Source organism: Drosophila busckii, chromosome 3R (assembly GCF_011750605.1).
Source record: "Drosophila busckii strain San Diego stock center, stock number 13000-0081.31 chromosome 3R, ASM1175060v1, whole genome shotgun sequence".
Lineage (NCBI taxonomy): Eukaryota > Metazoa > Arthropoda > Insecta > Diptera > Drosophilidae > Drosophila > Drosophila busckii.
The window spans coordinates 23,275,250-23,289,307 of record NC_046607.1 but is presented as its reverse complement, the minus strand read 5'-3'; the positions used below and the strand labels follow the sequence as shown (position 1 = coordinate 23,289,307).

The 14,058-nt window shown below is 42.0% G+C and overlaps 1 protein-coding gene across 1 annotated transcript in view; it reads left to right on the top strand.

The window, feature by feature from the left end:
- The window catches only part of LOC108603700 (huntingtin), a 36,727-nt gene that overhangs the window by 7,889 nt on the left and 14,780 nt on the right, over nucleotides 1-14,058 (top strand). The window contains exons 7-15 of the mRNA XM_017992730.1: nucleotides 2,007-2,330; nucleotides 2,406-3,307; nucleotides 4,982-5,740; nucleotides 6,630-7,181; nucleotides 7,284-7,467; nucleotides 10,252-10,580; nucleotides 10,905-11,387; nucleotides 11,571-11,728; nucleotides 11,877-12,501. Of these exons, the coding sequence (XP_017848219.1) occupies nucleotides 2,007-2,330; nucleotides 2,406-3,307; nucleotides 4,982-5,740; nucleotides 6,630-7,181; nucleotides 7,284-7,467; nucleotides 10,252-10,580; nucleotides 10,905-11,387; nucleotides 11,571-11,728; nucleotides 11,877-12,501 (4,316 nt within the window). The remainder of the gene's footprint in view (nucleotides 1-2,006; nucleotides 2,331-2,405; nucleotides 3,308-4,981; nucleotides 5,741-6,629; nucleotides 7,182-7,283; nucleotides 7,468-10,251; nucleotides 10,581-10,904; nucleotides 11,388-11,570; nucleotides 11,729-11,876; nucleotides 12,502-14,058) is intronic.

Genomic DNA, 14,058 nt, shown 5'->3' with positions numbered 1-14,058 from the left:
TAAATGTATATATGTATGTGTAAGCGTGTGTATCAGCAGCCGCCAATCTTCATCCACAGCCAAATGGCAGTCAACAAGCTGAAGGCCATGCACATACCCTAACTACCAAGCAACTAGCTGCTTTCATTTCACTTGTGCAATTGCCCTAACTAAATGTACATATATAGTTATAGTTATTTTAACTAATATAGATACTTTTCAATTTATATTTATTACTTAAAGTGTATTGCATAGTCAATAGAGCTCTTTTGCTAACCGTTTTCATAAACAATTTTTTAGTTGCTTTGCATATGGCATTATGGGCGTGTGTGTGGGCGTGTGCTCAACGTCTCCTGTTGTCACCCATAAAGTTGAAGCCCACATCTGCTTTAGCCACCCCCTGCGCATTCCTTCCAAATAGTTTTTCACTGCTACGTCTTGTGCTTGCGCGTTTTCCGTTCGTGACTGCCGCGTTTCCTACGCGGTTTTCGTGAACGTTTTTTTTTTTTTAACATTTTCGCTTTTTTTTTTAATGCTGTTGGGGATTTTTGCTTACTTTTTATATGTGCGCGCACTAGTTTTATTTGCCATTTTGTAAATGTTGCTGTTGTTATTTTTTAACGTGATTTTTACAACACAATCCCTAACAAACAAAAAAAAAAGAAGGAAAATAATGAAAAAAGAAAGTTGAGCAAAAGTTGTGTTTTTTATATTATTTTGGACTGCTGCTGTTTTGTACTAGTAACAGTTTTGTGGCACTCAACGTGGCAGCACCGCAGATTCGTATACATGCTACTTTGGTTAAGTAAACTATTAAAGCATAAAGTGCAGCAAATAACTTGTACATAATTCCAATTACATGGACTGAATGATTAAGTAGCTTAGCACTTTAATTAATTATTGCACTAGATACCGAATCAAAGCTAATAAAATTGCAGTTTATGTTTAACCACATTTGTTTATGAGCTAAACTATTTTGCTTCAAATTCTTAGAAGTCGATTTTTCATGCTCTACAATTTATTAATTTTAAATTGATTCGATGGCAAGTGGCAGCGCTTTTGCCTGAGTAAACGTTTTCTATCAACAAAGTTTATTTCTGCTTCCGCTTGGTTGTTCTAATTGGAACAACGCTTGCATGCCAACGGAATATCCATTAGAAAATATAAGTAAACACGAAGAGTGGATCAATGTGGGGATTTTACAGCAGCAAATGCAGCAGCTAAAAGATGCAGCAGCTAAATAAAAACAATTTTTTAAGCCAAGCTAAGTGCGGCTGAGGTCAGCAGTGAAGTAATGCCACAGCCCTTTCTCTTCCACAAGCCCACTACCACTTATGCTATAAAATTTGAGTTTTCAATTAATTTTCAATAGAGAGAGATAGAAAGAGAGAGAGAAATGGCGAGAATGTGAGATAAAGTGCAGCTAAAAGTTTAAGTTAATCTATATAGAACGAAAGCTAATATACACTACGAAATGAAAGCTAAAGAACGAACATATTCACATCAATTATAAAAACTGTTATAAAATTTAATTCTATTATTTTGTTTTTTATTCTATTATTTTGTTGCAAGAGCATTTCGAGTATTTGTTTCTATATTTATGCAGTTATCAAGGGAATTTTTGTACTCAATTCGCTCAATACTCTCTTCAGAAAACGGCAACTAAATTAAATGGATTTTTGACGGTCTTTGAGAGTCCCACACTCGTATTTTGAACTGTTGAGGCATTTTTCTGTTGTCGAGGTTTGCATTACATGTTTATTGCCCTGCCTCGTGTTTAGAAACTTTTGCAACATTTTACAGTTTGGCTAAGTATTTTTTGTTGTTTCTGCTGCTGCGCCAGACAGACAGACAAATGCACTTGGTAATTGGCTGCCAGCTAAGTAGAAGCTGGGCGTAGGAGGGGGCGGAGTCCTGCGGTAGTAGACAATTAGCCTGGCCAGAGCATTAGCGTCACAACGAGTTAGCTTATACATAGACTGGTTAACTAAGCTTTTGGCTTTTGTATTTTATATATATTCTCGCAGCCTCCGAGTCGGTCAGTAAGCTCTTTCGTCAATCAAGTGGCACCAAATCCACGCCTGCAAAGTCCGCAGCAACAGCCACTGATAAATCGGATGCTGTCTCGACAGCTTCGCTGACGCTATCGCTCAGCTCCTTGGCCAGCAGCAATGTGACGGGTGCAGCAGAGCTGGAGCTGCAGTCATCCATAGCAGAGACGCCGACCACTAACGCGGAGGATGCAGCTTCAGTTTCAGCTTCGGCCAGTGCATCGTACACGGCATCCACGGCACTCTTGATGGATACGCCAGCTGCCGCCGCAGAGTTGCAGCTGCGTCGCACACCCAATGGTAAGCCGCTCTCTCTCTCTCTCTCTCTCTCTCTTGGTAAATGCGCCAACTAATTAGCTCACGAAATTCTTGCAGCTAATCCCTTCTTGGCTGAGAGCTCGCCGCTCAAGCAAACTATAGCTGGACACGCTCTAATCCCCATTGCAATTGGCAGCCTGCTGGCGCAACCGATGCTCTGCTACACCGGCCGACTGCTGGCGGCACGTTTTCTACTCAGCGGGCAAGCTGCCACACTGCAGCCAGACACGCTTTGCCGTGTGTCCATCAAGAGTTTGTCGCTGTCTGTGATTGCGCAATGTGTGCGTCTGATGCCGCCTGTGCTGCAATTGCAGCTACAAATCAGCGCCGAGGAGCTGCAGCTGCTTAGCGAGGCTAGCTGCGGCGAGAGCACACAAGCCTCCAGCCCTCAGGGCAGCAACGATTCACAGCTCACTGAGACGCTACCAGCAGCGCTGTTGTCAGCATCTACCGAGGCAGCTGATGAACTGCTGCTGGACATCAAAGATGATCACTTTGGGCCCAGCACCTACCCTGCCTACTTGCAGGATGCGTCGATGCTAAGCCGCAGCGCTGATGCCACAATGTTGCAGCATCAGCTGCAAAGCGAGAGCAAGTCGGCGAAGCTAACACAATCGGAGATTATTGGAAGCCCTTATCGCGTTACGGTGGCAGCGGAAGATACGCCGCCTCTGGCAGTGCCTCCGCGTCCTCCCAAGCGCACAAAATCGTTGCGTTATCGCAGCGCTGCTGCCGCTACAGCTGCAGCGCCTATCACTGCTACTGCTACTGATGCTGCTGCTGCTGCAGGGCATCAAGCGCTGTCGGATGTGCTGCTGTATCATGCACATAGCGATCCCATTTTACGCGGCGGCGTTCAACAAATCGTGGGCAACTTTCTGCAGGCAAGCGGCGCCGGTCGCTGTCTGCAGCTGGAGCGTCAGCTCGACTTGCCACACTTGCTGGCCATTTTGTTAAAGGTGAGCGTCGTTCCCTTGTCTCTCTCTTGCCACACACAAACTTGCTTTGATAATCTGCATGTCTGTCTGTCTGTCTGTCTGTCTGTCTGTCGTAACTGCCACAACTTAATGTGGCAAACGATGCGCTGCTTGCATTCATACATATATCAGTGTTAGCGCACACGCCTTCCAGCTCTCAGTGCAGTTCAAGCTTATGCATAACGCATACGCCACGTTGCCTTGCTTTCTTTTGCATTCGTTTGGTTTTGTTCCTCCCATTCGTACTGCTAAAGCATTCTATAAATATGCGCCTCCACCTTTTCGCTGTACGCTTTTATACACTTGAAGGCTTGCAGAAGTGCAAAGCTCAATTAATTGCATTAATTAATTTAATGATTTGTTTTTGAAGCAAATTGTATGACGATGATCTCAATGCCTGAACTTATTTTCTATGGCTTAGCAAAGTGTATCTTGTGGTCGAGTGCAACTTTCAGCTAGTCCGCTTCATTTTTTGTCTGCTTTCTATGCTAAACCAACAAGCTAACATATTTTAACACATGCAGACACACACACACACATACATACAATGGAAGACACGTGCCTATGTCTGTGTATGAGCTTGTGCTCGTGTCCATATCAATGGCTGCTGTTGGCTTTTGAATATTTTGCAGCTTTGCACTTGAAGTTAGCAGTTGCAGTTACTGTTGGCCTGCGGCATTTTGTATGTGAGGTTGTTTTTCATTTGGAAAAATAAAGAAAAGCGAGCGAATGCTTATCGCCAACTCCTTCGCCAAGTGCAAATGCTGCGGAAAAGTGTTTCTGTGTGTGTGTGTGCGAAAAAAGAAAACCCTAAAGCACAAGTAGACAATTGCTGCAGCATGTGGCACATAACTTGCACATTGATTTCTCTCTTGAGAATTGTGCTCTAGTATTGGTTTGTAGCCCTTATTGAATTCAATAATTTAGTGGACGGCACGAGCTAAAATTTAAATTGCGCTTGCAGCGACCCAAAAGCGCAACTTGATTATGCAATGTTATTTGTGCAATGCATTGTTGCCTTGTTGCATGTGGCACACGTGCGGCGAGGCGAGGTGAGGTGAAGCGAACCGAAGCAATGTGTAAAATCACATTAGATTTAGCTGGGGCCCTTATAATGGCTGCAAATCCGTCTCAATGGCACTTGCCTTGGCCAGTATGCAGAGTCTGTGATAACAATAGCCAAGCCAAGCCAAGCCCGTCCAAGGCAAGGCTTGTTAGGATTCGTTAAAAATGCACACCCATACACATACGCGCATGCACAAACACAAACACAAACACAAACATATGTGTATAAAGAAAGTTCTTGCTTGTGCAAACAATAAAACACAAATTCGCTTAGAGCTGAAAACTGAGCTCTGTGCGCATTTGTGTTTTCGCTTTGCTCAGTTTGTGCTCTGTACTTGAGGGCTTTTATATACACTGTAAGAAAAAAGTTAAAACGACCACCAGCACGAAATTCGTTTCCGAATCACTCCTTTGATATATTTAGATTTGGAACTTATAGCTTAAATATTTATTGAAAATTCTGTATTGAACTCAATGACATTTCATATCAGTTTTTTTCACTATCTATTTACATATATATTTTGCCAGAAAAGTATAAAGAAAGTTCTAACGTTTTGTTATTGTTGTTGTTGTTGTTGTTGCTCTTTGCAGGGCTTTGAGGACGACATACACACAGTGGTCATACAAGCGTTGAATGCATTCGATAAGATATTTCCGCATGTGGTGTCCAAATATTTGGCAGCGCCGCCATGTCATTATCATGCTCATCAGAGACGACAGCAGCTGCAAGAGCAGCAGCAAAAGCAGAAGGAGCAGCAGCAGCCAAGTGGACAACAAAAGCAGCCCGGTCAGGCCCAAACATTTGGCCAAGAAACTTTTGTAAAGAAGCTGGATAATGCCTTAAGCAGTCAGCAGCAGCAGCAGCAGCAGCAGCAGGACTATCAGGAGCAGCAAGAAAAGCACTCTAACGATGACAGCTTGAGGCCAGATGAGTACAGGTCGTCCTCAGCGTCCGCCACTGATAATGATGAGCTGCTTGCTGCTCTTTTGAATGATTTTCAATTGCAAGCGCAACGCATGCAGCAGAAACTCGGCAACAACAATAGTCAGCAGCCTAATGATGAGCCCGCTGGTTGCTGCTGCGTCTTTGCAATTTCACCCAAATTGCTGCTGGACAAACTTCGTCTGTGTCATTACAATAGATATTGGTTGGTGCAGAATAAATATGCCGAAGTTGTATCAAATTTAAATTACATACTGCTGCGTTCCTACTACGCAAATATCGATGCTGCCTTTGATAACAGCAGCAACGAGGACGACGAGGAGAACTCACAGGACAATGGAAATCAAAGCGAGGATTGCCATGCTCGTGCCTGCGCTTATGACATGGACATTGTCTGCACTTATGAGGTAAGCAGTTAAATCGCCTTATTACAAAAAGCAAACGTAGAGCGAGAGAGTGAGAGTGAGAGTGAGAGAGAGAAATACTTAGAATAAGAGCTCGCAGCACTTGAGAACATTTTTGGCAAAGTGCTGGGACGACTGCTTGTTGTCTACTTGTTTATTGTGCAGATTATTTCATGTACTTTTGCAGCTACTCCTTTTGGCCTCAAAACCAATTGAAGTGGCTGCCATTGCACCCGCCATGCCCCCCGCGGACGAAACTCTTATTGAACTTTTGTGCACTGAACTGTGGACTCTTTGTGCAATAGCAACACCCCGATCTCCTCCGCTCCAGCCCCCACTCCAAGCCCTTGGCTGACTGACAGTTTGTTTTACTTTCCGCACACACACACACATACATACGACACACACTCGCATATATACATATACTTATATTTGTTTATTTATTATTTTGACAAAGCCAAGCAATTTACTAAATGGCAAGAGAGCGAGCAGTACGTGTAGCACATACTTGAGAGTTAGCAAACAATTGCGCTGCCATTCTCAAGTAGATAGCCTGAGATGAGAGCAAAGAGAAAAAAAGACGCAAATTCGTGTGTGTGTCGAGCTTTCAAATGAAAATTTTAATAAAGGACTTGCAACGAATTTTGCATTGCACTCAGTAGTTATTCTATAGCCGATATATACTGTATGCAAACTAATCATGTGCTTTGGCACATAATTATCCATAGATATAGACCAGTCTGGCCAACTGTCAATAAATTGCCATATTTCAGGTGAAAAATCTTTGCTTGCTGTTTGGCCAAGTTTGCGAGGCAAAAGTTTTCTTTGATTTACAACGTAGCAGACTCTGCAGTCTAAACTAACTTTGGCAACGAATTTCTGTTACCTGCAGGCGCAATTTTTGGACGAACTTGTGCATTTTGTGGGCGATGATGATGCGCGCGTACGCGAACATGCTGCGCTCTGTTTATGCCGCTTTATAATGCAAACGGCGCGTTGTCCGACGCAGACGCCAGGCCAACAAACAGCTGAGGAAGGCGGCAGCAGCAACAACAGTTACATGAGCTTGGAAGCCCAACAAACTAATTTCAATTTGCTGTGGGATTTTTTCGACTATCGCACATTTGGTAGCATGTCCGTGACGCTGCGTAATTTATTTCGCGCTAGCTCAACTATAGCCATGCCTTTGGGCGAACCGGGTGATGCCTGTGCCTGGGCAGAAATGGATATACAAGTGAATGCGGTTGCTGCTGCTGCTGGTGCTGCTGACGCCGCTACGGCGTCGGCCTACTTTGATGGCAGTTACGGCGTTGGCATTGCTGATGGGCATGTTTTTGCCATTGGCGGATATCAACGTCAAATAGCGCTGGAGGAAAAAGTTTTGGCCAAAGTTTTGTATCGACTGACAAATAAATTGATGACGCTCAATGATAAAAATTTACAGGTAAATATTTGTAGCCAAACAACAAAACTAGCAACTGCAATAAAAATCCAATTCTATGCTATGCCATATTCTATTTCTATTTCTATTCTATCAACTTTACAGCTGGGCATCATTTACACTCTGCGCGTGCTGTTAAAACACTTCAATTTCGTAGACTATCAACATGCTTGGGCGGAATTCAATTTTATAGAAATTTGCATGAGCCACGCCTACTTCAACAGCACAACAGCTGCGGACTTGAATTGCCAAAACGATTTGATTGATGTAATGGCCAAACTAATGGCAGGTAAGTCTCTGCACCTCAACTAGCCCATTCTCTTGAACTTAAGCTGCTTGCCGAGTTGTACACACACGGACGCACGCACACACACATACACATGCTCAGCTATTTCTATTAGATGCCTCTTAGTTTGTTGTGTGTATAAATTAATACATAGCATAGCATAGCAACAAACTCTTAGCATTTACATTCAAACTCCAAATGCATTCACATGCACACTCATCTGAGATACATACACACACACACACACACACACATGCCTCAAGTTCGTTTTGGCTTTGATTGATTTAGCGTGCCTCAGTAAGTTGCTGGTATTTGTTGCAATTGCAAACTGTACGCTCTATGGGAACTTTTGCTTAAATATTTTAAATTACTTTTGCAAGCAAAAGCCATGCCTGTAATTAATTCTATTAATTTGTATTTCACTGTAACATAAATGCCATAGAAAAATGCTCGTAAATCATTTTAATTAATTGTTTGTCAATAAATGAATTTGCATATGCATTCGTTTTTTATAAGCATTTGCCTTTGTTTTTAATTGGCGCATTTTTAATTGTTAAAAAAAACACTAAAGAAAATTAGCATAAAAATATATTTATATTTTTTAATTTTCAACCTGCACAATAATGCAATTTAAATCAGCGCAAAAAATCGCAAATAATAATGTCAAAGACTGTTAAATGCGCTATCTCCAAATACTTTGCCAAGTCTTTATTGTTAGAATACATGTAAAGGTGGCGCATAGAATTTCCAATTCTATTTTAGAAAAAATGCATGTATTTTTAATTGACCTGAATTCATCAAAGCCCAATTGCAAATATGCACAATTATTTCAATTTGCAATGCAAATCAAGCTGCGTTTTACAAATGTTTAACATTTAAATAGTTCATAATGAAATCATTTTCAACAGCGTCATTAACAAACTGCACCTAACTAACCTAACTGACAACAACAATGAGCACTAAAACTATCAAATAAATGACGGCACCAACAACAACAACAGCAACAATTCCAATTGCGCGGTAATAAACATTTTAATTCAATTTACAAAATTACTGCACAACAACAAGAATATGAGCAACAACATATAATAAAAATAAATAAATGTAAAACGAAATTTGTACTATTGACAGGCCATAGCTCACCCACGCCCATAATTTCGAGCTAGAGTTTGAGTAACTTTTTATAATTGATATTTTTTTCCACGAAACCCTTGCCTGGCGCTAATGTAATCCACCATAATCAAAAAGTAATTAAATTATTAATAAACCATTAAATGTGAAATACTTTTCGTATGGTACTGGCATACACTTCAACCACAACAAAGCCCCTCGCCCCACCCCAAACATAGAAAATATACACAGCAATTTGCATTTTTGAGTATGGGCAAAATTATTTAAATGTTTATGCTTTAAGCGCACTGCATTGCTGTTTGCACCTAACACCAATGTTATGAGAACTCTGTCATGTGTCTATATATATTGTATAGCTAGCTTATCATGGCATTGATTTTGAAACAAAAAGAGAAAGCATGAATTTGTTTTGTGATAAGTTTTGACAGCATGTAAATAACAACAACATATATCAATGTTAAAAACAACTTTGCCGATTATTAAATTTAACATGAATTTATTGAATTTTGGGCATTAAACTCTAATTAAAATATTGTCATTTGTCTAAATTTCGACATCATTATGTTTTTATAAATTGTTGATATGTCGGCATATGAAAATAAACAAAGCGGCTTTTGGATTTTAAATGGCTGCTGTTGTATTTATAATATTGTAATACCCTTGCATTATGTCTATGAATTAATGCATTTGTTTTCAATGCACATTGAGCCCATTTGTTGTATGCGGAATTACAAAAAAAATAAAACCAAATAATAAAATTAATTGTACATATAGAAGCAAAAAAGACGACATCAATGAATGGCCCAAGTGTATATGGCAACCTGAGCTGAGTTGAGCTGTTGTCTGCTGTTAATAACGAAAGCATTTACTATGACGAATTTAAAGTGCTCTTACTGGCTTTAAGCTATGCATATCACGCATACGCACTGATTAACCTTAAACTTTTAGCGGTGCTGCTGTCTAGTCAGCCGCGACTCCAATGAACTGTCTATAGAAAATAAATATAAATTAGCGCTCAGGCAACATGGCGTCGTTGTCGCCGTCTCATTTTGCGCTATTTTCAATTAATTAGTAAATGCAATGCAAACGTTGCTCCACCGTTGCTCGCAATTTGCCACCCCCATGGCTGGCCCCCATCATCGATACCGCCGAGCATGTGGGAGCTGTTTGTGCGCAAAAATGACTCCCTTAACACTTAATTTTTATAAATATTTATGCGCATACAATTTAATTTATTTTCCTTATGCACACAATGCACTTTGCGTAACAGCAATAAAAAATATATTCAAACATTTTGTTTTTAATACAAATACCTACATACGTGGCATGCGCATTGTTGACACGTAAATTGAAATGTTGCAGTTGCAAATTTGAATGCGTATAAATCATAGCATAGCTTACAGCGCATTACCTATGTATGGGCTACCCACATGTTATTTTTTTGTTTTTTCACTTCACTTTATTCTGTTTGCCTTTGATATTTACACATATAGTCAATGTTGTCTGTTTTTATTACTATTACCATGCCACATTAAATGAGTTTTTTATTTTCTGCTTGTGCTATTTGCATAATATAAAGTATTTGTAACACAATTAGCGCGAGTCCGTAGCGTAAATTGCTTAATTTGTTATTAAAATGCTCGAATTCCGATGCAGGTTCTATGTTAAGCTCTGGCTTGCCAGTGCCCAGCAATCAGCTGGACTTTCTGCTGCATCACAGTGTCAAGCTACTCAACATCTATTACCATCTGGTCAGCAATCAACGTCCAGTGACAGCAAACAGCAGTGGAAGTGGCACTAGCAGTGGCAGTGGCAGTGCCAAAGCAATGGGAACCAAAGCAACGGGCAAGAGCGAACTCTTTACGTTGCATAGCGCAAGTGGCAAGGAGCTGGCAATGACGCTACAGGCAGCGGGTTACTTTGCCAGCGATTACGTTTACATGAAACTTTACAACATTTTAAGAGGTGCTAATGACAGCTACAAGGTAAGTCAAAGCCGCAGGTGATGACAAGAGTCAGAGCAGCCATTAACTGGCAACGCTGCTGCTGTTGCGACTGCAGCCAAATGGCAAAAGTTGCTGCGGCACGTGCGCTGAGATTTGCCACAATGCAGCGAGTCCGTGAGTGGCACGTACAACGCAATGCTGCGTTTTATATGCAACAGACTCAATCTCGCTGTCTCTGTCTCTCTTAGACTTAGACTTGAGCAATGAGTTGTAAAAATGCAATTCGCACAATGTCCTGACTTTTTTGGACTTGAAAAGCTTTTAAGCCAACATCTCTCTGCCTCTCCGCTTGCTCACTTGCAGATAACCATAAATCACGAGGCTGGCGGCTTATTAATTTGCTTGCTGAAGAGTTGCCTCAACGCGCTGAGTGTCTGCCTAGAGGCCTCGCTTGCGTCGGCGTCGACGTCGACAGCTTCGCTGAAATTAATTGAAGAAATTCTACAGTATTTGGCGAGGCTCATAAATTATGCGCCCGGCGAGTGCGTTGCATGTCTGCGGCAACTGTTGAAATATTTATTCGGCCAAAATTATGCGAGCCTCGTGCAGCGACAGCCCAACGGTTACCATAATGCATTTGTGCGTCCCTATTTTGCGGCCAAATGTGGCAGAACCACAACAACAACAGCAACTAACACCACGACAACGACAACGACAGCGGCAACGGCAACATCAACTGAACTGGGCGCACTCTTTGTTCAGGGCATGGCGCCGGATACGCCACCAGCGAGTGACTGTGTGCGGCTTATAAAGCTGTTCGAGCCGCTGGTCATCTACTGTTTGACGGTGAGTGTGGCTAATTAATTTTACTAGTTTGGCAATTTGTTTGATTAAAAATGCGCAGACATAAAGAGCAACACGTTTGCTATTTTATTTATGGCAAACATTTGCCCAGCACTTTTGTATTCATGCATTGTGCACACACTTACATGTCTACATCTCTATCTATATATATATCTTCCCCAATAGCTCTTTATGAAGTCCAATGCATTGGTGCAAGCGCCCATACTAAAGCTGCTCTCACAGCTGCTGGATGTAAATGTTACCTACAGCATACTGGACTCCAAGAGCGTAATATTCGAGCAAATACTGAGCAACTTGGAGCTGATTGAAAATGGAATAGACAGGTATGCAAATAAATTTGGGAATTAATTGGGCGTATTTTTAATTGATTGTCTTGCAATTAAATCAATTTGATGCAATGCATTGAGCTTTAAATTACTCTACTCTATTTGCTTTGACGTATACGTAATATGTGTGTGTTTTTTCTTTAAGAAATGCTCACATGCTCGTGCCTGTCATGTTGAAATTCCTCGTGCAGCTGACACACAAAAGCGATCGCCAGCTCATTACCATACCGAAGATCATAAGCATAACGAACAATTTGCTTGCGAATGGTGCCGTGCGCAATGTGGCGCTGTTGGCATTGAAAACGCTCAGCTACGAACTGTTCTTCATGCATCACATTGCGGAGGAATCGCTGGAGCAGCCTGACAATGCTGCTGGCCGGCGTGCCAGCTGCCAAAGTCCATTGACTGCTCAGCCCACGGCAGAGACAAAGGAGGCGCTGTTGGCGCAGCGACGCGAGCTGGACACGCAGAAGGAAGTGGTGCTGGGCATGCTGGAGAAGTTCATAGAGGCACGCGATGTGCAACAGTTGCTGGCGCTGTTGCTGCTGTACGAGCGCAGCTTGCAGCAATTGGATGCGCCCAGCTATCTGAGTGCACAGGACGCGAATGTTATTTATGGCTTGCTGTGTCGCGCTCTGCGCGGCGGTCAACTGCGCGTGCAGACGTTGGGCGAGCTGCGTGTGCTCGAGAGTTGTTTTCGCAACAATGGCAACTATGTGCTGGCCGACAGCAAGGAATTTCTGCAATTGCTGCAACGCTTCATTGAGCAGGTGAGTGCCACAGCAGATACGTGCCACACGCAGCCTGCAGCATGCGGCAATAAATGCATCATTTATGCACGTATTTTTGCAAAACACACTTGACACCTGCTTGAAAGTGCTTAAAACTTTGTGGTCTGTCTGGCTGTCCGTCTGTCTAACTCTTAGTGAACTCATAAATATGCCTAATGCCCCAACAACAGTTTCAATTATTCATGTGTTGCAACAACAACAACAACGACAACAACAAGAGTTGGCAACCACTAAGCACTTCAGCTTGTCTCGGCAGCTTTTGTGCGAATTTGTATGTGTGTGTGAGCTAGACATGCAATTGATGGCATAATTGAAATAATGCCTACTTCCCATGTGTCTTTTCAAATACTACGAAATTCAATGTTATCCGATTCCATGCAATCAACAAGCTCTAACCAACTGTAAATTGAGCTTATTGGCATTAAATTTCCGTTTTATTATTGCTTCTGTATTGCAAGACAACAAACGTTCGAAAGCGTTTGATTTTGAGGTTGCTTGTTAGCTCTTCATTTTTGGCTACAGTTAACAAATGTGTGCCACAAAAATAGAAATGCTGCCATGTATAGCAAATAATGATAAAGTACGTTGATTGTTATGTTAGTTTCAGCGCTTCATAAACATTCTTTTATAATATTCATAAAAACAAACTCAACCTAATGCCCACACTGTTGCTTGGTGTAATTAACTTGACGTGTTTATTTATGCGCATTTTTATAAACTGCCATTTGGGGTCAACCCTTTCAGCCTACAAAGCAAATATTTCATTAAACACCCCAAGCTCAGCTGTTGCCTTTGGGCTTCTGTGTTTTGTGGGCAGCATCAGCGATTTGTCATGACACCACCACACTGCTGCTGCTCCCAGCCCAACCCACAAACTAAACCCCAACTGTCCAGGTGTGCAATAACAAAAATGCGTTTGCTTATTTGCATTTACATGCACTCGAATGCATTTGTGGGTGGATTGGGTTGGGTAGAGGGTATATTATTTTTACTACTTCGTAGTCGTCGTCGCTGCTGTTGCTGTTGCTGTTGCATGCGAGGCAGTAGTTAATGTGGCACATGTCGTATACGTGACATTTTTAATACCTACGCTTCAACGCCGCACATTTTCAACTATTAATGCGCATTTAAGCTACACACATGCATTAACTGACGGCGCTCAAGAGACAGAGAGGGAGAGAGAGATAGTGAGAGAGGTTTTTTCTGGCAGTCAGCCATGCCAAAAGGACAGCAGAACAGGCAGGCAGAGCTCGGCACACACAGTTGAAACCAACTTAATTACACACTGCCCATCTCATCCTCTTACTCTATGTACGCAGTCGATTGCATACGAGCAGCGCTTAACTCAAACTCAAAGCAGGCTACCACTCTCTCTCTCTCGCGCTCTCTCTCTCTCGCTCGCTCGCTCAGTCCTTTGCTGTCTCATGCCATTTGCTTTGATATGCTGGCATGCATCACGTGTCTAACGTTAAACGTGGCTTAGTTTGCTCTTGTTGCTATTGCCGGCTATTCAACTTCATTTAACTTGTAATTAAA